Source organism: Zonotrichia leucophrys, chromosome 9 (assembly GCF_028769735.1).
Source record: "Zonotrichia leucophrys gambelii isolate GWCS_2022_RI chromosome 9, RI_Zleu_2.0, whole genome shotgun sequence".
Classification (NCBI taxonomy): domain Eukaryota; kingdom Metazoa; phylum Chordata; class Aves; order Passeriformes; family Passerellidae; genus Zonotrichia; species Zonotrichia leucophrys.
The window spans coordinates 3,907,545-3,933,577 of record NC_088179.1 but is presented as its reverse complement, the minus strand read 5'-3'; the positions used below and the strand labels follow the sequence as shown (position 1 = coordinate 3,933,577).

Below are 26,033 nucleotides of genomic sequence, written 5' to 3'. Positions count from 1 at the left end.
TGGCACAGGTGCTTTGGGCTTGGGATGGGCACTTGAGTGCTCCTCGTCCTGCATGGTGCAGCAGTGGGCTGGCAGCAAGGCAGTGGAGAGGGTGCTGTCTGTGCCTCACTCTTTGGGGATGGGGCTGATGGAAAGATGGGGGTGAAATGTGCTGCAGCTTGTGCAAACAAGCCTGAAGCTGGCACTGGTGTCCCACTGGAGCACACTGGGCACAGTGGGCAGGAGAGCTGCCCCAGGATGGTGTCACCAAGCCCTGTTAACCCCCCTGGCAGGAGACAGAGAAGATCATTGCAGAGCTGAACGAGACGTGGGAGGAGAAGCTGCGCCGGACGGAAGCGATCCGGATGGAGAGGTGGGTGGGCTGGGGGGCAGGATGGCAGGATGGCAGGGCGCAGTGGCATTCCTTGGGCATTTTGTAAGAGCACTTGGGTTCCTGGGGCAGCCAAACAGTTTGGATGTCCAGCTGGACCCTGGGTTGCCCCCTGGGACCCCAGTACCCACCATGTCAGCATGCACAGAGATGGGCTGCTCTGAAAAACCCACCTGGATTGTGATGAGAGCTGGGACAAGCCAAGGGCTTCCATCCTGGGGGTGCATGGAGTTTTGACAGACACTTCTTTCCCTTTCTCCTTCAGGGAAGCGTTGCTGGCCGAAATGGGGGTGGCCATGAGGGAGGATGGAGGCACCTTGGGTGTATTTTCTCCTAAAAAGGTAGGATCATCCCATTCTCTTCTTCTGGGGACTGATTTGTACCTGCAGCTCCCTTCTGATCCACTCTGTCACAGCTGGCCAGTCCCATGTACTTCACTGGCCTTTTCTTGGCTCTGAAACCTGTGGGGGAAATCCCAGCTTTGAGCCTGCTGGGCACAAACATGGGTACAGATATGTGGGTAAATGTCCACCCCCACTGCTGGCATGCTGTGCCCCTTCATGAGGGGATTTACTGATGATTGCTCTCTTGGACTTCAGTGTTAGCTCATAAAAATTCATACTTTCAGATATTTAAAATTGCTGCCCCTGAAGCCAGCAAGTCCTTGCTAACAAATGTGGGTGGGCAAATATTTAATCTCTTTATTGCTTCGTTTGGCTTGGCCAAACCTCTTAAGTGTGTGTGTCCCCAGCTCAGGTGGTGATAAAGATTTCACAGTCTTCCTCTTACGTGGCCAATCTGACTTTTAGGATGAACTTGTGCACTGTTGTCTTTGTTTCTTGTCCCAGCTGCTGCCTGTTAGGAGCCCAGACCTTTGGGTAGGAAGCGTGGGGGTTTATTCCCCAAAGCAGGTTGGTCTTGGAGGTGGGGCATTGCTGTGGTGGTCTTGGTGCCTCCTTGCTCTTCAGCTCTCTGGCAGGTGGAAACTCTTCTGACTTCTCCAGTGGCTGGTGAGGAAATCTAGTGTTGGTAGTGTGCAAATCCATTTTGTTATGGGCACTGCACTTTGCTTCCTGCTGTGTGCCATGGCTGGGGTGGTCACAGCTCCAGGAGCTCAGTGGAAGGTCACCACCAGCTTTACAAATCTGGACAAAAACTGCAAGTGAAGGAGGTCTCAAGCCCCCCAGGGCTGTCTGTCTGTCCAGTGAGGCCAGAGATTAAATGTTACAGCCAACTCTGCCAGCCACCATGGAGAAGAGACAACCTCTCCTTGACTTCCAGTGTTTGCAGTGAGTTTCTGCTGCAGCCAAGGCTTGTGGCACCATGGTGAGGGGCTCCCTCTGCATGCTGGGTCTCAGCAGGCTGATAAGGTGTTCCTTACAGCCTGTTCTATCTGATAAACTCAGAACTGCTCTCACTGGTACTCCTGGGGCTGCCCCTGTTCCCTGAAGGTGTAATCCCAGCAGCTAAGCTGGCTCTGGCCAGGGAGGCCTGTGGCTGGGGGAGAAATTTTCCTCCTACCAAGAACAAAGTGGTTTGTGACCCAGAGCAGGAAAGGGCTGTGAGGGACTGTTAGGAAAAAAACCAGAAAGTGAAATTCAGCCTGCAGGTCGGGCTTCAGGTCTGCACTGCTTTTGGGTGAACCTCTGGGACCTGCTCTTTTTGGATGCATCATCTGGTGCACAGTCATTGGAGGAAAACGGGCACTTTTACTGCCTTTTTGACCTGGCAGAGGGCAGGGTTAGATCAATTATCGAGAGGAAATTCTTCCCTGGGAGTGTGATTAAGCCCTGGCACAGGTTGCCCAGAGAAGCTGTGGGTGCCCCTTTCCTGGAATTGTCCAAGATCAGGTTGGATGGGGTTTGGAACAACCTGATCTACTGGAAGATGTCCCTACCCTTGGAAAGGGGGGTGAAATGAGATGTGGTTTTATGTTCCTTCCAACCAAAACCATTCCACGATTCTATACTATGGAATTATATTCTCACAGTGAGAATATAGTGAGAATATTGCTCATGTGAGAAGGGTCCTGCCCCTGGAGACTCTGAGCCATATCAGGGAAAGTTTTGGCTTTGTGTTGGGCCTGTTTGGAACATGAATTTTCAAAGGTGGCCAGAGGAAGGGTAGCTAGGACTCAGCCCTGTGAGGAGGAGAGCAAGGAAGCTTGTGGAAGCAGGGATCCTCATGGCAGCCTCTCTGTGCAGCCCCCTGGAAAAGTCTGGATGTGTCACCCTGAAGATGGAGAGGGCAGGAGAGGCTGTGCAGGGCAGCCTGCAGTGCTGCTGAACTCCCTCCTTGCTGCAGAGCCCCCTCAGTGCCCGGGCAGGCAGGCAGGGCACTCAGGGATGGCTCCGTGTTTGTCCCTCCCAGACACCGCACTTGGTCAACCTGAACGAGGATCCGCTCATGTCCGAGTGTCTGCTCTACTACATCAAGGATGGCATAACAAGGTGAGGACCAGGTCCCTCCAAGGAGGGAGAGGTGGGAGCACTGTTCCTATCTCAGTGCCTGACTTCCCCAGGTGGGCAGGGGGGTGACAGCTGTCCCCAGGCTGGCCACTGTTCCCAGGGCATCCCCAAAGCACAAATCCCCAAGATTTCGGTCCTGCAGTGCACCAAGGGTTGCTCCTGTCAGCTCCAAGGATGGAGCTGGGGGGAGACTCAGGAGGGGCTGCTTTGAGGGAGGATTGAGCTGGATTTCCCCTGCAGGGTTGGCCGGGAAGATGCTGAGAAGAGGCAGGACATCGTTCTCAGCGGGCACTTCATTAAGGAAGAGCACTGCCTGTTCCGCAGTGACACCAAATCTGGTGGTGAAGGTACTGCTTGTCTGGAGGGGCTTCCCTGCCCTGGGGACCCATCCCTCTGCATCTCCTCAGCCCCTGCCCCCAGATGAATGTCCTGCACTCCTCAAACTAGTTGGGATTTACTGCATGGCTGCTCCATGCTTCCAGACGAGCTACATCCCTCCTGGCTGGGAGGGGAGCTCGCACAAGGCATGTGGGAAGGAAGCAAGGTGAGGAGATCTGTGAGGGTGTTCACAGGGGTTCTTGGATGAGAGAAGAGGCAAAGGATCTGACTCTATGTTTCAGAAGGCTTGATTTATTATTTTATAATGTATATTATATTAAAACTGTACTAAAAGAATAGAAGAAAAGGTTTCATCAGAAGGCTGGCTAAGCTAAGAATAGAATCAGCAAGAATGATAACAAAGGTTTGTGGCTCGGGCTCTGTGTCCAAGCCAGCTGACTGTGATTGGCCATTAATTAGAAACAACCACATGAGACCAATCACAGATGCACCTGTTGCATTCCACAGCAGCAGATAACCATTGTTTACATTTTGTTCTTGAGGCCTCTCAGCTTCTCAGGAGGAAAAATCCTAAGAAAAGGATTTTTCATGAAAAGATGTCTGCGACAGAGATCAGGGCAGGATGGCTGAGCAGACTGTACATCATTCCCCCTCTCAAGATGTGGAGCAGAATCCACTCCCCAAAATAGCAGGAACCTGGGTGTGAATGAGCTGTGGGAGATGAGCCTGGGGAAGCTCTGGGGTCTCCTCCCACATGCAGTCTCCAGCTGCCTTTATTCCTTGGGACTGCTCTGATTAACATCAGGTTGGCTGAGTCCTGTCAGCTGCCCATGGAGTGGGTGCTGCTGGTGGGTACCAAATGTGGCTGGGGTGGCTCTCCCTCCCTGAGGCTGCTGGAGCAGGGGAGCAGCACGTGCAGGATTCAACCATCTGCTTCCACTCTGTCTCCACAGTGATAGTGACCCTGGAGCCCTGTGAAGGTGCTGACACCTACGTGAACGGCAAAAAGGTGACGGAGCCCAGCATCCTGCGCTCAGGTGGGTCCCGGGGCTGGCAGGCCAGAGCTGCTCCAGCCCCCCTTCCTCCCTGCCATGGGGGCCCTGCACGTTGAACCCACACCTTTCCCCGTGCCCATGGCTGCAGGAAACCGCATCATCATGGGCAAGAGCCACGTGTTCCGCTTCAACCACCCCGAGCAGGCTCGGCAGGAGCGCGAGCGGACCCCGTGCGCAGAGACGCCCGCAGAGCCCGTGGACTGGGCCTTTGCCCAGAGAGAGCTGCTGGAGAAGCAGGGCATTGACATGAAACAGGAGATGGAGCAGCGGTGAGAGCACAGCCTGAGGAGCTGGGGAGCTGGGGGTTCACTTCCAGCTTGGTTCACTTCCACCTTGGTTCGCTTCCCCATTTCCACCTAGGCTCCAGGAGCTGGAGGATCAGTACCGGAGGGAGAGGGAAGAGGCAAATTACCTTCTGGAGCAGCAGAGGCTGGTAGGTGGCTGGGACATGGCTCCTTCTCAGGCATGACTGAAATCCTGGCAGATGTTTGTGTGGGGTGGGTCTGTGTTCTAAAAATAAGGGCAAATGTGTTGTTCCTGGAGTTGTCACCACGAGCACTGATCCAGAGAAGGGAGGAGGCTGTGTTCCTGCAGGGAAGAGGAGTGTGATGTGGCAGCGTGGAGGAAGGTCACACCAGTGGGTTGCATCACCCCTTTTCCTGTTTCCCCCAGGACTATGAGAGCAAACTGGAGGCACTGCAGAAGCAGATGGATTCTAGGTATTACCCTGAGGCAAATGAGGAGGAGGAAGAACCTGAAGATGAAGGTGAGGGCTGGGAGCCACCAGGAGGTTTTGATGCTTTCTGTGGCAGCATGAGGAGTGAACTGTGGGTTGGTGTCCTGGTAGTGGTGTGACTGTCCCTCCTTGTGCCCACAGTGCAGTGGACAGAGCGAGAATTCGAGCTCGCCCTCTGGGCCTTTAGGAAGTGGAAGTGGTACCAGTTCACCTCCCTCCGTGACCTGCTCTGGGGCAACGCTATCTTCCTCAAGGAAGCCAATGCCATCAGCGTGGAGCTGAAAAAGAAGGTGGGTGTGCCTGGGCTCCTTCCTGCCTGGCTGCAGCACCCACAGCACAGGCAGCCAGGAGGTGCTGAGGAGAGCTCTCCAGAGGCAGCACATGAAGCCTTCTGCCCTCCCAGGTGTCTCACCAGCCCCTCTGCCCCTCCCCAGGTCCAGTTCCAGTTTGTGCTCCTCACGGACACGCTGTACTCGCCTCTCCCTCCCGACCTGCTGCCCCCCGATGCTGCCAAGGACCGCGAGAAGCGGCCGTTCCCCCGCACCATCGTGGCCGTGGAGGTGCAGGACCAGAAGAACGGGGCTACACATTACTGGACCCTGGAGAAGCTGAGGTGGGTGAGATGGCTGTGCCAGGAGGGTCTGGCTGCCCACAGCCCTGTGTCTCACCACCACCATGGGCGTCCCCTGTGCCCGCAGGCAGCGCCTGGACCTGATGCGTGAGATGTATGACCGAGCAGCAGAAGTGCCTTCCAGCGTCATCGAGGACTGTGACAATGTGGTGACAGGCGGAGACCCTTTCTACGACCGCTTTCCCTGGTTCAGGCTGGTGGGCAGGTGAGCGCTTTGGCTCCTTCCAAGCGTGGCTGGCACCCACAGAAGGTCCTGCAGGAGGATGTGCTGCCAGTGCCACCCACGGCGTGCGGGGCGCTCAGCCCCCGTGTGACAGCTCCGGTGTCACAGCTCTCCTGCCAGCGCCCCGAGGGGTGCACCAGCTGCTGGCAACGCTGCTGCTGCTGCCTCACCCAGTGCTGAGAGCCACGGGCTCCAGCTCGGGGGGTGTGGGGGCTGTGGCTGTCCAGCAGGCAGGGATTCTGTGCCCTGGTGGGCTCCACGCGGTGGGCATGTGGTGTCCCTGTGCACGCGCCGGTGTCTGAGCGTCCGTCTGTCTGTGCAGTGTGTGCCGCGTGTCCCCTGCGCTTCCTGCGCTGGATGGAAGGGTGCAGGGCCAGCAAGGAGCATGGGCCACCCTGGAGAAGGCTGGGGCAGGGCAGGGGGAGCAGGGGGCTGAGCTGTGTGGCCTGGAGGCATTCCCCCGTGCTGTGGCACAAGGAGGGATTCTCTCCAGCCGCAGGGATAGTGGCGAGCCTTTGTGCCACCTGCTCTGTCCCTTCGTTCCCTGCAAACCCAGCAAAGGGTGTCCCCAGCATTCACATGGTTCCGTGGGTTGCTCTTTTGTCTGGCTGTTGGTGGCTTTAGAGATGCGCCAGATGGGCAGGTCTTTGTTCCCAATGTCCCTCAATTGAAGCGGACAAAAAACCCACCCCAAAACCTAACCAAGAAAAAAACCAAAAAAAAAAAAGCAAAATTCCTGTTCTTTCTGTTTGGAACAGCTGGTGTTAACATGTCTTCTATCTTGTTGTACTAACCTTAGTTCAGATATCTCTGGCTGCAACAGCTCTCCTCTTTTCAACACATGCATGAGCGAGCGCATGGCTGATCTCACCCCCTCCCCTACCTTCTCGAACCCCGACTCCGACATCACCGAGCCTGCTGACGAGCAGCACCAGGGGCAGGAGGAGGAGGAGGAGGAGGAGGAGGAGGACCTGGAGGAAGACATCTTTCCGGAGTGCCCGCTGTGTGATGGCCGGGATCCATTTTACGACCGCTTCCCCCTGTTCAGTTTAGTAGGAAGGTTGGTGAGGTTTTAGGAGAGCATGCCGGGAAGGACCTAGCTCTTTCGCATGAGGGAGCTGCTTTTGGACACGACTCCCACCTCCGGGGCATCCCGGAGGTGCAGGCTGGGCTGGGACTGCCACCAAGCCCGGGTGCCTGGCAGGGTGGGGAGGTCCCCACTGAGGTAGGGCTGTGAGAAGCATAGCGGGGGAAAGGGATGGCAGGGGAAGGTGGATGGTGCCTTATGTGGGCACCTTTTTGGGCACATTGTCTTTTTCCCCTGAAAAAGGGAGCTCTGCTGTGTCTCCAGCACCAAAGGAACCAGGGGAGCCACCTGGGGGCATTTCTGTCCCAGGAAGGAGCACCTCCCACCCAGCTTGGGATGACCCTATGGTGCCACTGACACAGGTGCTTCAAAACCCTGTGTGCCTCTGGCACTGCATTGGTCAGGGTGAGCCCCCTGAATCTGGAGACTTGGATGTCCCCAAGTGGTTGTGGGGATGAAGCTGAGGGGCGTGAGGGGAGAGCTGGGTGCAGAACAGAGTGCCAAAAGCAGTGTTTGTTCCTCCAGCTCCAGCCAGTGCTTGGCTTGGGGCCATACCTGCCAACTTGGCATAGATGTCCAGGGAAGTTGTGGGTGTAGGCTCCAGCTCCTCTTTAGCAGGAGCCAAGGACAAGAAACTTTAATTTCTCATACCTGTTGGCTGGAGACCCCTTGGGCTCCACCAGTCTTGGCCTGGAGAAGCCCACCAGCTGCCCCAAACCTGGCTGTGCCACAAACCTGGAGCCATCTGCCCATCCCTAGAATGCTCTGAGGAGCTGCCAGCTTTCTCTGGGTTTTCCCAAGGGGGTGTGCACCAGGAGCTGTTCTGAGAGCCTTTGCCTCATGCAGGGGCTCCCTGACCAGGGTGAGCTGGGGCTCCTCTTCCTCAGAGGGCCAGAGCCAGGCAGCGTGGTGGGAAGGAGGGAGCAAGGCAGGCAGAGAGGGTGGAGGTGGGGTAAGAGTCCTGCAGCCTCAGACCGAAAGAGCTGGGTTCTTCCCCTTTTATTTTCTTTTTTCATTTTTCCTTATTTAAAAGAAAACAAAAAAACATATCAAAACAACCCCAAAACTCTCAAGGGCACCTCAAAAAACCAACTGAGGCCCTGTGGCAGCGGCCCCACTCCACGCCAGGGGTGTGTTCCCCAGAGCTTGGTGCCTCCTGACTTCTTTTGAGTCTGCCCTGGGTTTGGCTCCCCGCGCAGCAGCTCCGCCGGCCACATTTCTTGTGAAGTGTGCTTGGATTGGTTTATGATTGGATCCTTGTCTTTGGTTTTCCTTTCTCTTTCTTTCTTTCTCTCTTTCTCTCCCTCTCTCTTTCTCTTTCTCTTTCTCTTTCTCTTTCTCTTTCTCTTTCTCTTTCTCTTTCTCTTTCTCTTTCTCTTTCTCTTCTCTTTCTCTTTCTCTTTCTCTTTCTCTTTCTCTTTCTCTTTCTCTTTCTCTTTCTCTTTCTCTTTCTCTTTCCTCTTTCTCTCTCTTTCTTTTCTCTCTTCCTCTTCCTCTTTCTCTTTTCTCTCTTCCTCTTCCTCTCTTTCTCTTTCTCTTTCTCTTTTCTCTTTCTCTTTCTCTTTCTCTTTCTCTTTCTCTTTCTCTTTCTCTTTCTCTTTCTCTCTTTCTTTCTCTTTCCTTCTCTCCTTCTTTCTCTTTTTCCTTCTTTCTCTTTTTCCTTCTTTCTCTCTTTCTCTCTTTCTCTCTTTCTCTCTTTCCTTCTTTCTCTCTTTCTCTCTTCAAATTTTTTTTTAATTTTGGTTATTTTAAGGGGTTTTTTTATTCTTTTTTTTTTTTTTTAGCTGCTGGCTCTATCTCTTCAAAGCTTTAGCAAAAATTGGGGTCCTTTCACTTTTATCTTCCTTTGGAAAGGCTTTTCTTTGATCTGAGCATGCCATCTTTGCACCTCACCAATCTTGTGGTTAGTGTCCCTGCCCTCCTTCCTCTAGTGACACACTTGTCCCCCTCCTCCCTGCCTGCCCCACCTCCTTCCCACTCCTCCCTTCCCTCTCCAGTCCTCGGCTGCCACTCCAGCTGCCCTGTGGTTTTGGGTGGGTGGGTGCACACAGATCCCTGCGCTTCCGAGAGTTCCCTGTGGGCTCTGCCCCAGCCACGCGTCCTGCTGGGAACCCTGCCATGGTCTGACTTCCTGTTCCCAGTGCCATCTGAGAAGAGATGGGTTGAGATGGACCCATCAGGAGATAAAGATTTGGCAACAGCTGCTTCCACAACTTGAGTCCTTTGAGATGCTTTTGGGTGGAAAAAGCCTCGAGGAGCATTGAAGGTCAATGGGAGTCACCAGAGCAGGGGGAATCTCCGGACTTGGGGGTTGGGATGCAAGGGCAGGGCTGCAAGAGCCTCCTGGGCACTTTGGGGTGCCACTGAATCTGAAGATTCCTGTGAAGCTGGGATGCCCTGAGCAGCACAGCAGAGATGCAGCCCTCTTGGGAGCCTCCTGCAGGAGAGATGTCCTGGCCAGCCCCCAGCACCATCCCACCCCACCATATGTCAAGATGCTGGTGGGTGCCACAGGGAGAGGTGGCCCCATCTTGCTGGAAGTGGTGCTGCCAGCTCACACCTTTGGCAGGGAGCTCAGTGCCAAAGGTGACTTGTCACCGTACAGCTTGCCACCATGGCCAGAGCTGGATGACCATTGCAAGCTGACCGTGAGGCAGAGGGAGGCAGCAAGAGGACCCAAAATGCTGGAGAAGCAGAGAGCAGTGGCCTGACAGGAGGTGCTGGCAGAGTCATGGTGCAGCCGTCATGTTGGACTCCAGCCACTTTGCCGTGGTGGCATCGGTGACCTGGATGCTGCAGAGGAGAGCAGGGAGGCTCCAACCTGCCAGGCGTCCTGTCCATCCCTGTGACCTGCTGGCAGGTGGCCCAGGACCCCGAAGCCATCTGTGTGAAGGGGTGGGGAGGGGGGGATGCACAACCTGATGCTGCCAGCCACACCATGCAGCCTCCCTCCCAGTGGTCTCCAACACGGCGGGCAGAGCCAGGGCCAGGAACCCCCAGCAGGTTCACCTGTGGAGGTCCAGGACCTTGTCCTCCAACCTCCTTCGCTCCTGACAGCCTCCATCTCCCTTGTGACCCTTCCTCCCCCCTGTCTTGCCCCTGTCCTCCCTGTGGTGACTCTGCAGCTACCCCCAGTCATGTTGCAGCACCTCCTGCCCAAGTTCTCCAGCTCTCTAGCACACAGAAGGTCCTCCCGCCCTACGGCTTCACGGTGGCACCAGCGCAGCCCTCTCCCCTCCTGCCTGCCACGGAGGCGCCGGTCGGAGAGGTCTGCAGCTCTGGTGTGTTCTGTGGTGTTGTCCATGGCGTGTGGCACCCTCCTGCCCACCCTCCTGCCCGCGGCACGCTGCCTGCCCGCTGCCCCAGCCCCTCCGCCTGGCCCTGGCTGCCTTCTCTTTAGTTTTGCTTTGCAGCGCTGCGGTCGCGCCCTGAGCAGTGACCTGGGATCCCGGCCACTGCCGGCCACGCCAGCCGTGCCTGGGCACCCACGGGTGGGAGCAGTGACCGCTGTCCCCCCTGTTGTGTGTCCCCCCCTTCTCTGGCAGGGCCTTTGTCTACCTGAGCAACCTCCTGTACCCCGTGCCCCTGGTGCACCGCGTGGCCATCGTCAGCGAGAAGGGCGAGGTGAAGGGCTTCCTGCGCGTGGCTGTCCAGGCCATCTCAGGTAGGAGGGAACCCCACCCTGCAGAATGTGCCCCTGGCATCCCCTGCACCCTCTGTGCTGGCTCACCCCAATCTCTCCTTCAGCGGATGAAGAAGCCCCTGACTATGGCTCTGGAGTGCGGCAATCAGGGACAGCCAAGATCTCCTTTGACGACCAGCACTTTGAGAAGGTAAGGTGGGGCCGGCTCTTGGTGGATGCCCATGGACCTCAGATCCCTGCCTGTCACCTCAGTGCTTCCCCATGGGGACCCCCAGGCTCCTAGAGGTGGAGGGAAAGCAATGTGCTCTTGGTCCACCAAGCCTTGGGTACCCACCGGTGCATCCTGCTCTCACCCATGTCCCAGGGGGAATACAGTGGGGTGGGAGAGGAGAGCTGGAGGTGCCTGGGTGCCTGGGATGCTGGTGGTGGTGCAAGCAGGACCACCAGATTGCCTGAAGTCCCCTCGTGGCTCAGTTCCAGTCGGAGTCGTGCCCAGCTGTGGGGATGTCTCGCTCGGGGACCTCTCAGGAGGAGCTGCGCATCGTGGAGGGGCAGGGCCAGGTCAGCGACGTGGGCCCGTCTGCTGATGAAGTCAACAACAACACCTGTGCAGGTGAGCAGGGGTGGCAGGCACTGTGGGAGGGCTCCCTGCACCTCCCTGCCATTGACAGCCCACTGCTCCCATGGGGGGCTGCTGGCAGAGTCACAGAGGGAAAAGCCTTGGAGATCTTTGGGTTCAACCTATGACACCACCTTGTCAACCACCATGGCACTGAGTGCCACAGCCAGGCTTTTCTTAAACACCTCCAGGGACAGTGACTGGGCAGCCCCTTCCAATGCTCAGTCACACTTTCTGTGAACAGCTTATTCCTAATGTCCAGCCTGAACTTCCCCTGGTGCAGCTCAAGCCTGTGTCCTCTTGCCCTGTCAGTGGTTGTCTGGTAGAGGAGAACAACCCCTACCTGGCTATAACCTCCTTTCAGGGAGTTGCAGAGAGTGATGAGGTGTCCCCTCAGCCTCCTCTTCTCCAGGCTAAACACCCCCAGCTCCCCCAGCTGGGTTGGACAAGGATTTGTGTTCCAGACCCTTCTCCAGCCTTGTTGCCCTTCTCTGGACATGCTCCAGCATCTCAACATTGTTCCTAAATGTTCCTAACACCGGGGGGAAGACACCCTGCCTTGCTAAGGGCCTTCTCCTCCCTGCAGTGACCCCAGAGGATCTTCTGGACAGCCCAGAGAAGCCTGCACAGGACGGGCCCCTGGAGGTGGCTTTGGACCACCTGAAGCTGGGCAGCATCTTCACTTTCCGTGTGACAGTCCTGCAGGCCTCCAGCATCTCTGCAGAATACGCCGACATCTTCTGCCAGTTCAAGTGAGCCCCCAGTGCCCCCCAGCCCTGCTTCCTCCACCAAGCTCCAGCCATCACCTGGGGGCTCCTGGTGAATTTGGGGTGTTTCCTCCACCCCTGAGCCCTTTGTGGATGGGGAGGCAAAACCAAGGGCTGTGAAATCTGCCCAAGGACTTGTTTAGTCACTGGCAAAAGGCAAGGAGAGGCTCCCATCAGCTTCAGGGGGTCCTGTGCCAGCCAAGGGGGCAGGCAGCAGCCCAGGGGGAATAGACTCTTGTTGTGGTCCCTTGCTTTAACTCCCCATCCCTGAACAGTCCCTGAACAACCTTCCTTCCCTCCACAGCTTCATCCATCGCCATGATGAGGCCTTTTCAACAGAACCCTTGAAGAACACAGGACGGGGGCCACCCCTGGGCTTCTACCATGTCCAGAATGTGCGTACTCCTCTCCCACCACCCCTCTGCTCCTGCACCTGCTGGGCTCTCTGCAGGGCCTTGGCTGGATCCTCTCCCAGGGAAGCAGCTTCCTCCTGCCTTTCCCAGCCCCTCACAGACACCCAGCTAGCCAGGCTTAGATGGGGTGGACATGCAGGAAAAACACCAGAAGCCACTTTGTACACCTGAAAAGGCTGGGATTTCACTGCATGGTCTTGGTGGAGAGAGGGAGCATGGGTGAGGGATGCAGGGGACTCAGTCTTACACCCTTCCACATTCCAGCTGCTGTTGCTGGCTCTGTCCCCTTTCCCAGATAAACTGCCCTGTCAATTGAACCATGACAGCTCTTTCTCTTCTAGATCGCTGTGGAGGTGACAAAATCTTTCATTGAATACATCAAGAGCCAGCCAATTGTGTTCGAGGTGTTTGGCCACTACCAGCAGCACCCCTTCCCACCTCTCTGCAAGGATGTCCTGAGGTGGGCACATCTGGGCCACCCCCAGCCCCTGCCTGTGCAATCAATGGGTGCCATGGGCTGCCTGGGGACACAGTGTGGGGCTGCCTGGGTTTGGGGTGCCTGGTTTTGGGGGTGCTATAACCAAGCTGGTTCTGCCTGCAGCCCACTGAGGCCATCCCGACGCCACTTCCCCCGTGTGATGCCACTCTCCAAACCAGGTAGGGAACCTGGCCTCCTCCTCCTGTACCCACTCGTAGTTCCCATGTTGGGTGGGTGTCCCCTTCCCCAGAGGCACCACAAAATGTACTATTTTATTTATTTCTTATGGGCCATGGCACTCTAAAGCCCTAGACACCCACTTCCCAGTACTCAGCAGATGGAAAGCTCCCATCTCACCTCCTGCAGAGCAGCAGGGGGAAATTCTTTGCCCTGGGTGGCTCAGGTGGCTCCCCAACCCCAGTGTCCCTGAGAGACCCAGCTGTGGGGGTTTGGCTGTGCAGTCAAAACAGCAGCTCAGGGGGAGCAGCCTCCCTGTGGTGGTTCCTGAGCAGTGCCTGGAGCAGCACTGTGTGATTTGGGATGTGCAGGCACACTGTGCACTGTCCCCTCAGCACCTGGGGATGGCTGAGGCCAGTCTCTTGCTGACACCCCACACTGGGCAAGGGAGAAAGCCCTGCCAGTGATCAGTAAGGTCCCTGGGATGAGGCTCTTGTTGCTGCCTCTATGCATGCCCTGAGGTCCCTGCCTGCTCTGCCCTTCCCCTGCCATCATGTTCCTCATTCTGAGTGCCAGCAGCAGGCTGGACCTCTCACCTGTCTTTTCTGCCCCACTGCAGTGCCTGCCACAAAGCTGAGCACCATGACTCGGCCCAGTGCTGGCCCCTGCCAGTGCAAGTACGACCTGATGGTTTTCTTTGAGATCTGTGAGCTGGAGGCCAATGGAGAGTAAGTCTTGCAGGGAGAGGGAGAGGGAGGCAATGAGGGGTTTGCCCAGTGCTCAGCACCTCTGGGCAGGCTGGCAGGATTCTGTTTCATGCTGCAATCCTCTCTTCCAGCTACATCCCTGCTGTTGTGGACCACCGTGGAGGCATGCCGTGCCATGGCACCTTCCTCCTTCACCAGGTACTCTCTGCCCAAGTGGTGTCCTAGATGACCCCTGCTGGGACCTGTGTTAACTGCTGTCCCTTCTCTCTGGCCTCGTGGGTCTCAGGGCATCCAGAGGAGAATCAGTGTCACCTTGGTGCATGAAACAGGCAGCCTCATCCGCTGGAAGGAAGTGCGGGAGCTCGTTGTGGGTAAGCCAAGCCAGCCCCCAGTCCCAGCATCATCTCAGACTCATCCTCTTCTTTCTTGCCCACATTCCCCTGTCCCCACATGGAGCTTTATGCCTTGTCTCCCCTCCTGCCCTGCAATAGTAAAGCGGTGGTTGGCTGGCAGGTGACACTGGGACACTGCATGGGCAGGACACCTCAGCCCCTGCCCCCGTGTCCAGGAGCTGGACCAGGATCCCTGGTTCTGGATGGCCGGGGGGGCTGCAGGCAGGCACTCTGGCCCTGCCTTCACAGGGACCCTCTGCTGTCACCTCAGAGGTAACTCTGCGTGTGTGTTTCAGGTCGGATCAGGAACACCCCAGAGGCAGACGAGTCTCTCATCGACCCCAACATTCTGTCCCTGAACATCCTCTCCTCCGGCTACATCCACCCCTCCCAGGATGACCGGTGCGTGATGCTTTTTCCTTGCTCTTCCCCTGCTGTGGTGAGGGATGGAGGGGTTGAGTAGCAGCCCCCCTGTCCCCCTGGAAGGCTCTTGGCCCTTCTGCTGACCCACTGCTGCCTTGAGGCAGGGTGTTTCTGAAGCTGCATGGGGTTTTGGGGTACAGGGCTGCCAACCCCCCTCCTCCTCCTCCTCCCCAAGGCCTTGCTGTGCTGGGGAGGGCACTAAAGGGAATTTGTGTGGGGGTGCTGCTCTCTGGTGCTGCCTGTGATGGGCTGGCACAGAGAGGCAGTTGGTGCTGGTGCCAGGAGGATGTTCCAACTCCGTGGCTAGAGGGGAGCACTATTTATCCTGTGTCCCAGCAAAATTGCTGGAAAGGCCACTTGGCACCCATGGCAGATCCCTGTCTGTGTGTAAGTAATGCAGGAAAGCCATTCCCACCCACTGTGGGTGACTCCAGGGATGCCCATGGTGCAAGCAGGACCAACCTGGGGACCACCTGTTGTTCCCTATTCCAGGGGGCTGTCACAGAACCACAGAGTGGTTTGGGCTGAAAGGGACTTTAAAGATAATCTCATTCCAAACCCCCTGCTACGGGCAGGGACACCTTCCACTAGACCAGGTTGCTTAAAGGTGTCCCCACTGTAGATTTGGCAGGGTGTGAAAGAAGCAGGACCAGAAGATTTGTTTTCTCCAAGGTCTCCCTGTGTGAGTTCTGCAGTGGCAGGGGGAGTCGTGGGTATGGAGGGCAGAGCTCTCCTCTGCACCAGGGCTTCTGGTGGAACTCAGGGGACTGGTGGGGGTCTCTGACAGAATGTGTGCATGCAGGCAGCTGTGACAAGACAGGGATGGTTGCTGCCAGCACTGGGAGCAGCAGGACTGGTCCTTGGCTGTGTGTGTTGTGGTCACTGGTGTAGGAACATCCTGGCGAGGAATGGGGAACACTTTTTCCTTCATCTGCTTTGTGATCACCACTGAACCAAGGAAGCCTGTCCCAAGGCAGGGTGGTTTTGGGGGAATGATGGGGGTCTGGATAGGATTTGGTACCCTGAGCACTCTCATGGCGGCTCCTGGACCTGGCAAAGCAACTGGCACAGAGCATCTGAGCAGCAGAGGCGAGTCCTGGGCTCAGCACGCATGCAAGTGTCAGACCAGGAGACTTTGTCACAGCCTTGGGGGTACACAAGGAGGCCAGATGGGGATGGTCAGATAAGGAGAGCCGCCCAGTGGAGCAGTGGTGTTTTTTTTGCTGGGAGCTGGGTGACTGTAGCACCTGTGGGCTCTTGGGGCTGTGCAGTTTTTCATCAGCTCCTGATCTGTTGGATTGTGTGGTCCCTGATGCAGCCATATGGGATCTTCAGCATGCCTAAGGTAGCCTGGCAGGAGAGGTGCTTCCTGCTCTGCCTTCCGCCCCATGAGTCCTGCAGGACAAGGGGACACGGCTCGGGCTGGGGGGATACTTGGGGTGTGCAGAGAATTGTGGAGACTGGGGGCCCATTTTGGGGGCACAGACAATACTCATGTCACATCTGTCCCATATCTATTCCACGGAGCCTGCCCGTGGTGAGGCAGGGGGAGGAGGGGGTGGCCAGCTGCCTGCAGGGCGCTAGCTGCAGTGCCCCCCACTTCCACTCCACATGCAGCCATGCATGCTCCCCCCTGCAGCTGTGAGGACAGGCAGGAGGAAGGCAGAGAGCAGAGCCAGCGCCCACTTCACCCTCCTCCCAGCCGCTTGCGCTCCCCGCTTTGCTGCCTTGTGCCACGCAGCCTCCATTGCCTGGAGCAGCCCTGGCTTCCCCTCTGCAGCCTCCCAGCGCCCCGGAGCCCCTCAGGAAGAGGCTGGGAGAGTGGTTCAGCTCTCTCCTCGGCGCCATCCATCCCCGCATCGAGCGCCCAGGGCGGAGGCGCGGGGGGCAGCGCCTGGTGTCCCCCCTCGCTTCCCTCAGCTGCTGCTGCCCATCTGAGCCCACACTAACCATGTGATTGTTTTGTGTTTTCGCAGGCAGTTTCTTGATTCGGATATGCCTAGGTATTATTTGTTTCCATTGGTTTTTTTTCCACCCCTCCTTCTTCTCTCCTTTCTTTCTTTCTACCCCCTTGCCTCGGCACGCTCACTCCCGCCAGAGGCAGCACTTGGACATCCGGCCCCTCATCCCTTCACATGCCCCATCCCTCCTTCCCACTGCGCTGGCACCTCTTGCTCACTCGGCCCCTTTTGCTGTTGGTGTGGGCCACGCTCTGGCTGGCTGCCGCTCCCCCTCGCACGCCTGCGTCTCCATTGCCTGATTTGGGTTTTATTCTTGCTTTTGGACTTTGCTACTCTCCCATCTTTTCTGGCACCTGGCACCGAGTGTGCCGGACCCTCCATTGTCTCCCGCCCCAGCCCCAGCTCAGCCCCTGGTACTGCTTGGAGTAGCTGCAGGGCTGGTGAGGACAGTGGAAATTTTGGGGCTTGTCCTGCCCTGTCCTGGGCACCTGGTGACGCTGGCAGCAGTGCAGTTGGCAGCAGTGCAGTTGGGGTGGCAGCAGCTGCCCACCCTGTGCACGATGTCCTGTGTGTGTAGGTGCGGCATTCGGGCAGCGTGTGTCTGTGTGCAGGTGTGACAGAGGGTGCACATGGGGCACAGACTGTTGTACCCCTGTGGAAAGGGGCTCTTTGGGGACTGCAGGCTCCAGCTGGGACCACTGGGTGAGCCTGGCATGTGTGTGAGAGGTGCTAGATTTGTGGGTGTGCCACCAGCCTCTGGATGGGAGCGTTGGTGAGGCCTCAGGGCAGGGGGCACCACTGTGCCCCGTGGCAGAAGAAGAGGGGCACGTGTCCGGGAGAAAAGGGATGGAGTGTCCCGAGTCCTGGCACATACCTTTGTGCCTGAAGGTTGTCCTCCCTGCAGCAACTCAAATCTGGTGGTGCTCAGAGATGTCTGAGGGCAGAGCTGCATTCTGTCCCCTCCCAGGGTGCAGGAAAGTGGGTACAGCATTGATCCAGCCCCCCCACCACAAGAGAGGTGGGTTCACACTGGCACTGACTGTGATCTCTCAGCACAGTGATGCTTTCCTCGTGGACCAGGGGACGGGCCAAGGAGTCACCTGCTGTGTGAGTGGCAGTGGGAATCTCATCCCCCCAGCTGGCACTGTCCCAGGGGACTGCACTGGGCAGGAGCTCCCTGCCCTGGGATGGCACAAGGGCAGAGTTAAGGGCATAGGGAGCACATGTGCTTCCTTCCCAGCTGCTGAACCATGAGGAAAGTGGGAGGCAGAGGGTTTTCACCCAGGCTGGCAAGCCTCTGTCTGCCCTCGCTGAGCTCCCTTTGGTCCCCACTTTGGGTTCAGCCAGGCTGGAGCTCCTGTGGCCAGCAGTGCTATTATGTGCGAGTCCCTTCAAGGGGGGCTCTTCTGACCTGTCGTTTTTCTGTGTGTGTACATGTGTGTGTTTGTCCTTGGGTCACCTTCCACTTATAGCATTTCGCTGGGAAATGACACTAGGTATTTCACGCGCACCTGCTCGGTCTGGTCCCTCCTGCTTTTCTCTTCTTTCCCTTTGCCTCCTCCCTTTGCTTTTTGCTCTTTCTGCCCTCCCCTGAGGCTCCTCTTCTCCTCCTCCTCCTCCTCCTCCTTGGGGAGCACTCTTTTCTTAAGCAACCTGTGTCTGCAAAGCAATCCTTTGCCTTGGCTGTGTCTCACACCGGTGGGGTTATGTGTTTTATACACCTTCTGAAAGCGTCACTCTGCCTCTTCTTCCAACATGGGGGAAATTGCAGTTGAGAACCTCTCCCTCCTCCTGCTGGCTGCCCTGGCTCTTGTTAAAATTGCTCCTCAGCCACCTGGATGCTGCTTCAGGGACGTGCTGAAGTGTTCTTACTGAGATATGGCTTTCTGAGGATGCTCGGGCAGGAGCCAGGGCCACAGCAGCTCTGGGCAGTTTTGGGGAGTGGGTGTACCATAAAGCCAAGGCTGACCTGGGAGGGAGCCCAGGAGTGGTGCAGGGGGTGCAATGGGGATCCCCCATGCTCTCTCACCAGAGCCACCTCCTGCTTCCTCACCCTCAGCTGCTCAACCCAAGGAGGGCAGATGCCACTCTTGATCTGGGTGAGCTGTGCCGTCCTCTCTGGGATCCTGTAGGCATGGGGGAGTGGGACCAGGTGTCCCCTGCTCCTTCTCCCAGCCTGGGAGGCATGGAAAACACAGCAAAGGGGCCAGAGGCAGCAGAGTGGGAATGGGGCTGGCAATGAGGGTAGAGCAAGAGCCAGGGGAGACAGCCTGACAGGGGCCGGCCACCAAATCATAATCCTCAGCTTCTCACTGGGGCCCAGGGCTGGCAGACAGGGGCAGCCCTGGGGAAGGGGACCTGGCTGGTGGGGGGGCTGTGCTCCCAGAGGTGGGCTGGCAGCACACCCCCAGTGCTGAGCATCCTCCCTCCTTTCCCTTCTGGCCATCAACAGCCGCTCCTGGCAGGGACTGGGAGGTGCTGTGCCCAGGCTGGATGGTGGGGACTGGCCCGGGTGCACTGGGGGTGGCAGCCCCTGCTCTGAACACAGGGGTGGGGCATGAACCCTCCTTCGCCCTCCTTTGCCTTCCTAGCCTGCTGTGCCTTGCCTGCTCCCCACCTGAGCCCCCACTCCTCCGCGGTCCCGCCTCCCCAGAACCCCGGTCCATTGGCCATCGCAAGGGTGCCGTGTCCCCTCCCCACCATGCCTTGTGCCCTTTGCCTTGAGCCTGTGTCCTCTGGAGTGGCTGTCCCCATCTGTCCCCACTGCGCATGCATGTCTCTGTGTCCTTGCAGGCCTGCTGCAGCGCTGTGGGGGGGACAATGACATCTCTTTGCTCGCCTGCCAGGGGTTGCAGGGAGGTTGTTTTACTGGACCTGCTGGGTTTTTTTGGCAGGACTTTCTACCAGTTTGAGGCGGCGTGGGATAGCTCCATGCACAACTCGCTGCTGCTCAACCGTGTCACCCCTTACCGGGAGAAGATCTACATCACCCTGTCAGCTTACATCGAGGCAAGGACCTTGCTTGGGGTCACTATACATAACAAAGTCTGGTGTTTCCCCTGCTGTTGGGGTGCAGCCAGCGTGAGCCCTTCCTTAGCTACTCCTTATGGGGTGTGGGGGCCCTGTGGGACCGTGGGACTGGAAGCTGCTGGGCACAGGGGAGGGAGAGACCTGCTGGGCTGCCACCCTGCAGCACCTCTGACACCTCCCTCTGCCCTGCTGCAGATGGAGAACTGCACTCAGCCCGCAGTCATCACCAAAGACTTCTGCATGGTTTTCTACTCGCGGGATGCCAAACTTCCTGCCTCACGCTCCATCCGCAATCTTTTTGGCAGTGGCAGCCTGCGGGCTTCTGAGAGGTACAAGGATGCTCCTGTTGGGGACTGGAGCTCTTCTAGGGCATCCCAGCAGCCTGGCTAAAAAAAATTGGGGTGTGGGGATGGGACAAAGCCAGTAATGCCTTGCCTGTCTTTGCTCACAGCAACCGCGTGACAGGAGTCTACGAGCTCAGCCTGTGCCGTGTGGCTGATGCCGGCAGCCCAGGTGGGTGCCACGCCTCTGCCCAGGTGTTCAGCTGGGACAGGGAGGCACAGCCAGGCCTTCGGGTCAGGGGCTGTGTGTCTGTCCCTCCAGCTGTGTGTCTGTGCCCACAGGCATGCAGAGAAGGCGCCGGCGTGTGCTGGACACCTCTGTAGCCTACGTCCGGGGAGAGGAGAACCTGGCTGGCTGGCGGCCCCGCAGTGACAGCCTCATCCTTGACCATCAGTGGGAGCTGGAGAAACTCAGCCTGCTGCAAGAAGTGAGAGTCTGGGCTAGAAATGGGCTGAAATTGTGCAATTCACAGCTCCACTGGGGGGATTCCCGGTGGATGGCACGGCTGTCTTGGTTTTGGGAGGAGGCAGGAATGGGGCTGTGCTGCCAGTAGATCCAAAACGAATGAGTAAATGGGGTTAAGGGGGCCTGGGTGTGGGGAGAGGGCCACCCCTGAGCCTGAGTGTCTGTCCCCAGGTGGAGAAGACAAGACACTACCTGTTACTGCGCGAGAAGCTGGAGACCACCCACCGCCTGGGCATGGAGACGCTGTCCCCCTGCTCCAGTGAGGATTCTGAGTCCCGAAGCACCTCCTGCATCTCCTCCCCACTCTCTGCTGATGGAGCGCCTGAAAGCCGCACCTCTCCCCCTGAGACCCCCAGCGAGAGGCAGAAGGAGCTGGCTGTGAAGGTACCATCCTGCAGCGAACCCAGCTTGTGGGGATGAGGCCAGGAAGTGGCTTCCACAGGGTGCCTGGGGGTTGTGGCTGGAGGAAGCCGAAGAAAAGTGGGAGGTGGAATGTTCCTCATGCCCCGCTGTCCTCCTCCTCTCTCTGCAGTGCTTGCGCCTGCTCACGCACACCTTCAACAGGGAGTACAGCCACAGCCACGTCTGCATCAGTGCCAGCGAGAGCAAGGTACTGCTCTGCCCCTGGGCTGGTGGGGCCAGGGGGGATGTGTGCCTGGGTGGGGCTAGATGGGCACTGTGGCACAAGTCATGCCTCCTCTGGGGTGTCTGCTCTCCCTGCTTGCTCTGGTCTTTCCCAGAACTGGTGGCTCTCAGGACCCTGCCAGCCAGGGGCCTTGCCTCTCCCTGTCTGAGCAGGAGCCTCGTCCTTTGCATGTGCCTGGCTTTGCGCAGAAACTCCAGTTCACACCTCCATTACTCCACAGCTGTCTGAAATGTCCGTGACCTTGATGAGAGACCCTTCCATGCCAGCTCTTGGGGTCACCACTCTCACCCCCTCTTCGACCTGCCCATCACTGGTGGAAGGATGTTACAATGCCATGGAGGTCAGGTAAGAAGCTGGCTGGGAAGTTCTGGTGACAAATCCCAAGCAGAGCAGCTGTATCACTGGGACACGGTCCTTGTCTGTGGATGTTCCCTAGCCATCACTCTCCCTACATTCCATCCTCTCCTGCTTCCCCAGACCCCCCCAGGTTTCCTCCAGGGCAGAGAGCCCCGATCTGGAGCCTGTGATAGAAGGAGAGCAGAAGAAGTCCCCAGCCCGCCGGCCTGAGGAAGAGAAGGAGCCGCAGCGGTTGCTGGTGCCCGACATCCAGGAGATTCGAGTCAGGTAGGAGCAATCAGGGCAGCCAGCAAGGGGAGCACCTATGGGCAGGGGGGCCATGCCCTACCACTGCCACCTCCTCATGCTCTGTATCCCACCCCTTCTGCAGTCCCATCGTCTCCAAAAAGGGCTACCTGCACTTCCTGGAGCCTCACACCAATGGGTGGGTGAAACGCTTCGTGGTGGTCCGGCGTCCCTACGTCTACATCTACAACTCGGACAAGGACGCGGTGGAGAGGGCCATACTGAACCTGTCCAAGGCCCAGGTGGAGTACAGTGAGGACCAGCAGGCCATGCTCAAGGTAGGGCACCGGGAGCCAGCCCCACTCTGCACACCCCACTGAGGGGAGCACTAAGCTCTGGCTCTCCCCCCGCAGACCCCGAACACGTTTGCGGTGTGCACCGAGCACCGGGGCATCCTGCTGCAGGCGAGCAGTGACAAGGACATGCACGACTGGCTCTACGCTTTCAACCCTCTCCTGGCTGGATCCATAAGGTACCAGGGGCACCTGGGGGAAGGGGCATGCACAGAAGCCATGGCTGGGGGGCTGCAGGCTCCCGGTGCTTTCCTGCTACAGCCACAACCGAGTGTGGGGAGCATCTCCTGTGCAGAGCTGTGCTGGGATAGGCTTTCAGCTGGCAGAACTTGGACCAGATTAATTTTGAATTCAGCTCATCCACATTTAAATGCTTCAGTCTAGGGCCAGATTCCAGGTGGTACAGAGGTGTTGTCGTGCTGAGCTCAAAGCAGGATCCATGCCTGGTGGCAGGGCCTCTGGCCTGTCAGTGTTCTTGAGACCATCCCACAGAGTTTTTGAGACTGTTAAGGAAACTTTCCTGTCTCACCATCCCAGAGCCACTCTGGAGTCACACAGGAGCCACCTGAGCTGGGACTGAGGCCCCTTCACAGCAGGTGGTTCCTTGCTTGACTTCTACACTCACCTCACACTCTCAGACAAGGTTTCCTTACGGGCTCAATCACAGGTTTCCCACTGCAGAGTCTCAGACATCTCGATCCTTTAAATAATTTAATCACGGTGCAATAACAAAATAACAGCTGGAGCTGGGTGCCTCTGAGAAAGGAGCATGAACAAAGGGAACCCTGGGCTTTTACACCCTTTTAGTCCCTGTGTCCTTCACCTGGCCGTGCCACAGGTCCCTGTGCCCTTTGTTATGCAAACGCTGGGCAGTTCACAGGCTCCGGCCTCAGGCTGCCACCCCTGCAGCTCAAATCAGCTGCACACCAACCTCCCTGCACTAAATGTTTTCATTCCTCAACAAGACCATCCCATGGACTTCTTGAGATCACCTCAAGCTGCAGGACTAGGAGAATAGGAATAAATGCACAGAAATCTGTGTGCTCTGGCTAAAGAGACTTTAATTCTATGTCCCTCCAGCTGTCTGGATTCAAGTATCAGCCTGGATGCAGGACACTGAACCTGGGAGTCCACACCTCTCCTTGCCCACATTTTTTAACACCTTTTGTCCCTTGTTTTCCAAATCAGATCCAAGCTGTCCAGAAGGAGAACAGCCCAGATGAGAATCTAACCTGAAAAATACCCTCCACCTCATCCGTCTGCCAACAGGATCAAGATAGCTGATTCTGTCTGAAGACTCCCCATGTTAATATCTGATCTTTCACACCATCTGCTGCCCCAGCTCTCTGCTCCATGGAAGGATCTGTCTTGATTCACAGCTTCACAGGGGAAACTCACTTCTGTTTGTAGCTGCAAAAGCCTGGACCCGCCTGGGCAGGATTCCTTGTGCACGTGCCATCTTCTGCCTGTCCCTCCATGGGTGACCTTCATATCACACCATCTAACGCTCCAAAAAAGGTCCCTATCAGAGGGGAGGGAGTGAGAAAGGGTGGTTTTGGCTAAAAGCTGGTCTTTGATCTAGAGAGATGGGAATGCAGCAAAGCTCAGAGCTGGGAGAGCAGGAGGAATTGCCCTCAGGCGAAGGGAAAGTGGTTAATTTAGATGTGGGGTTTCCCTAATTTACCGGTGTTTCTGCAAGAGACAGCAGAGTAAGATCAGGTGTCAGTACTTTAAGATTATATTTATAAAGTATTTATTTCTATTTACATCACAAAAATCCCCCAAGTTGAGTCCTGGCCCCCAGCCAATGCCTCCCCCAGGCAGGGGAGAGCCTTGGTGCTGGGCCTGGGTTCCAGAGATGCCTTCCCAGGACACCCCTGGCTTGTGCCTGGCAGCAGTGCAGCTCTCACCCTCACTCCATGCCCTTCCCCAAATATTTGCTTTGCCTTCCCCTGCAGCTTAAACTACTTTTCCCCTGAGCAGTGGCCAGACAGCCCACCATGTCTTCCCAAAGAAGGCAATTCCTACCTGTCCCATCTACCTCTGGAAGGGAGGAGCCCACAGTCTGAGCTGGCCAGAGCACCCTGTCCCTGCAGGTGGCTCACTGCACTTTGGAGCTTGGTCCTACTGGAGGGAAAAGGAGAGCTCTGGGTATGGCTCTGTCTGTCACCCCACGCTGGGCTCCCCTTTCCAACAAAAAGCACTTAGGCCACCTCCCCTATCCCAGCCTGGGACCCCCAGATGTCTCATCCAAAGGGATTTCCCACTCTTAGGGCAGGATGCCAAGGATCCCAACCCTGCAGGGAGTGTGGAGGTTCAGGTGGAATAGGAAAATTCCCCAGGAGCCACGACTAGGAATGACTATCCCACCCTACAGGATTCTTCTTGCCCTTTCCCAAAAGGGCCTGCACATCCCTTCTTCTCCCAGCAGGATGACGAACTCAAAGCAGATCAAAGGGTGTCAGGCTGGGGATGGGGCTTCTTTTTTTCTGTTGTAGCTGGTGTTTTCTCACTCTTCCTCTGCTGCAGAAGCGAGCACCCACCTCCCCCCACCCTGCCTCCATCAGCATGTTAATCTGGAGGCTTCCTGCACAGGAGGTGTTTTTGCTGAAAAGACCTTCTTCCTCCAGCCATCACTGCTTCCCACCTCCTCCAGCAGCAGCTCTCCCTCTTCTCCCATCTCTCACCCATGACTAGATGTTTTTGTTCAGGGCTTCCCAAGTGGCCAGCAGCATCTGGCACAGCTCCGTGCTGGAAGCTGAGCACCTTCCTCTGTGCATCTCCCAGGCACCCCCCAGCTCTGCTGTCTCTTGTCCAGCACGGCTGCGCCTTGGCTCTGCCACACCTCCCTGCACTGTCTGTGGGGTGTGATTGTGTGTGTGTGTGCGTGTGTGTGTGTGTGGGACGTGGTGCTGTCTTCTCGTTACACTCGTGTTGTGGGGGGCACGGATAGGCAGGGACGTGGCAGAGGAGTAGAGGCTTGCACTGGCCCCCTTGCTGCATATCAGGCACCCTTTAGCTTGGGTTTCAGGTGACAGAAAGAGTTTGGGGATTCTTCTTGAGCACATGCTGGTTCTGCCTGGCCTCGCCACAGCTCCTTGGGCATCTTGCCCCATTACTACAGCCCAAATCTGCAGTGGGGCTGCTCCTCTCAGCCCAGCTCCCCTGCCCAGGACAACCTCCCCAGCAAACTGGGCTGTTTTCCCCTCTGTGATCCTTTTAGACCTGAAAGGGCCGACTTGTGCCCTTTCTGTATGAAGAGGTGCCAGCCTGGAGGCACAGAGGCTGAGCTGGGGCAATGCAGGGGCCCAGGCTGCAACATCCTGGCTCCCGTGCTCTGAGCAAGGACTAGTTAGTACCATCCCAAATGTCACTGTAAGAGCTCAGGGTGGACAAACAGGGAGTAGCTGAGGGGAGGCTCCTCCAGAATGGAGGCAGCTTCTGGCAGAGATGAGACCAGTGTCTGTCAGGGACCAGACACAGGTTCACTGGCCAGGGCTGTGTGGTGCTGCCTGTGCCACAGACAAGACGCAGCCAGCTGAAGGGCACCCTCCAGCCAGAGCCAAGCCATGCCTGAGGCCAGCAAACCTGCAGAGCAGACGGCTCGGCTGGAGGTGGGAGCCGAGGGACTCAGAGCTGCCCGCTGGATGCGGCACACGGGCCGCCTGCCATCTCACAGCAGCGCTCTGCCCGCTCCTCGGCACGGCCCTGGCCCCATCCTCTCGGCAAGGAATGCACACCGGAGCTTCGAGCAGGACGAAAGCCCAACGGGAAGGGAAACTGCACAGGGCAGCGGGTGGCACGGAAGGCAGGCGGGCACCGGCGGGCGGACCGGGGCCAGGGGAGGAGGGAGGCGGCGCTCCCCGTGCTCCGGTTCCCGCCGGCGCTCCCTGCCGTGTGCCAGGGGGGCGGTACTGCGGGTCCTGGCCGTCCGTGCGCACGTGAGGCTTGTTCGGTTCTGAAATAAATGTCGCATTTAACGCAACTCCCGTGCGCTGAGCGTGCTCTCTGGGGCTGGCGGGGCGGCGGCAGGGACGGGACGGGACGGGAGCGGCGCTGAGGGGTGGGGAGCGGAGAGGAGCTGAGGGCAGCGGCGCTGAGGGGAGCGGAGCTGAGGGAACAGAGC

At 57.5% G+C, this 26,033-nt stretch overlaps 1 protein-coding gene across 22 annotated transcripts in view; it reads left to right on the top strand.

The window, feature by feature from the left end:
* Positions 1-25,892, top strand: part of KIF1A (kinesin family member 1A) — a 42,361-nt gene extending 16,469 nt beyond the window's left edge. For 4 of the 22 annotated variants that reach the window (XM_064720618.1, XM_064720614.1, XM_064720622.1 and 1 more), the window contains 35 exons: positions 273-352; positions 636-711; positions 2,741-2,820; positions 3,079-3,185; positions 4,131-4,214; positions 4,321-4,501; positions 4,593-4,665; positions 4,905-4,998; positions 5,110-5,258; positions 5,403-5,581; positions 5,667-5,804; positions 6,622-6,882; positions 10,455-10,573; positions 10,657-10,742; positions 11,027-11,165; positions 11,758-11,923; positions 12,243-12,333; positions 12,693-12,811; positions 12,953-13,008; positions 13,626-13,734; positions 13,845-13,911; positions 14,000-14,084; positions 14,402-14,507; positions 16,505-16,531; positions 19,384-19,498; positions 19,715-19,848; positions 19,971-20,032; positions 20,143-20,288; positions 20,498-20,710; positions 20,859-20,936; positions 21,193-21,317; positions 21,450-21,596; positions 21,700-21,892; positions 21,968-22,086; positions 23,096-25,892. In XM_064720618.1, the coding sequence (XP_064576688.1) occupies positions 273-352; positions 636-711; positions 2,741-2,820; positions 3,079-3,185; positions 4,131-4,214; positions 4,321-4,501; positions 4,593-4,665; positions 4,905-4,998; positions 5,110-5,258; positions 5,403-5,581; positions 5,667-5,804; positions 6,622-6,882; positions 10,455-10,573; positions 10,657-10,742; positions 11,027-11,165; positions 11,758-11,923; positions 12,243-12,333; positions 12,693-12,811; positions 12,953-13,008; positions 13,626-13,734; positions 13,845-13,911; positions 14,000-14,084; positions 14,402-14,507; positions 16,505-16,531; positions 19,384-19,498; positions 19,715-19,848; positions 19,971-20,032; positions 20,143-20,288; positions 20,498-20,710; positions 20,859-20,936; positions 21,193-21,317; positions 21,450-21,596; positions 21,700-21,892; positions 21,968-22,086; positions 23,096-23,138 (4,047 nt within the window). In that variant the 3' untranslated portion in view covers positions 23,139-25,892. Of the gene's footprint in view, positions 1-272; positions 353-635; positions 712-2,740; positions 2,821-3,078; positions 3,186-4,130; positions 4,215-4,320; positions 4,502-4,592; positions 4,666-4,904; positions 4,999-5,109; positions 5,259-5,402; positions 5,582-5,666; positions 5,805-6,621; positions 6,883-10,454; positions 10,574-10,656; positions 10,743-11,026; positions 11,166-11,757; positions 11,924-12,242; positions 12,334-12,692; positions 12,812-12,952; positions 13,009-13,625; positions 13,735-13,844; positions 13,912-13,999; positions 14,085-14,401; positions 14,508-16,504; positions 16,532-17,961; positions 17,986-19,383; positions 19,499-19,714; positions 19,849-19,970; positions 20,033-20,142; positions 20,289-20,497; positions 20,711-20,858; positions 20,937-21,192; positions 21,318-21,449; positions 21,597-21,699; positions 21,893-21,967; positions 22,087-23,095 lie in introns of all 22 variants that reach the window. The other 18 variants (XM_064720628.1, XM_064720625.1, XM_064720634.1 and 15 more) reach the window with 7 other exon arrangements.
* Positions 25,893-26,033: the final 141 nt, after the last annotated feature.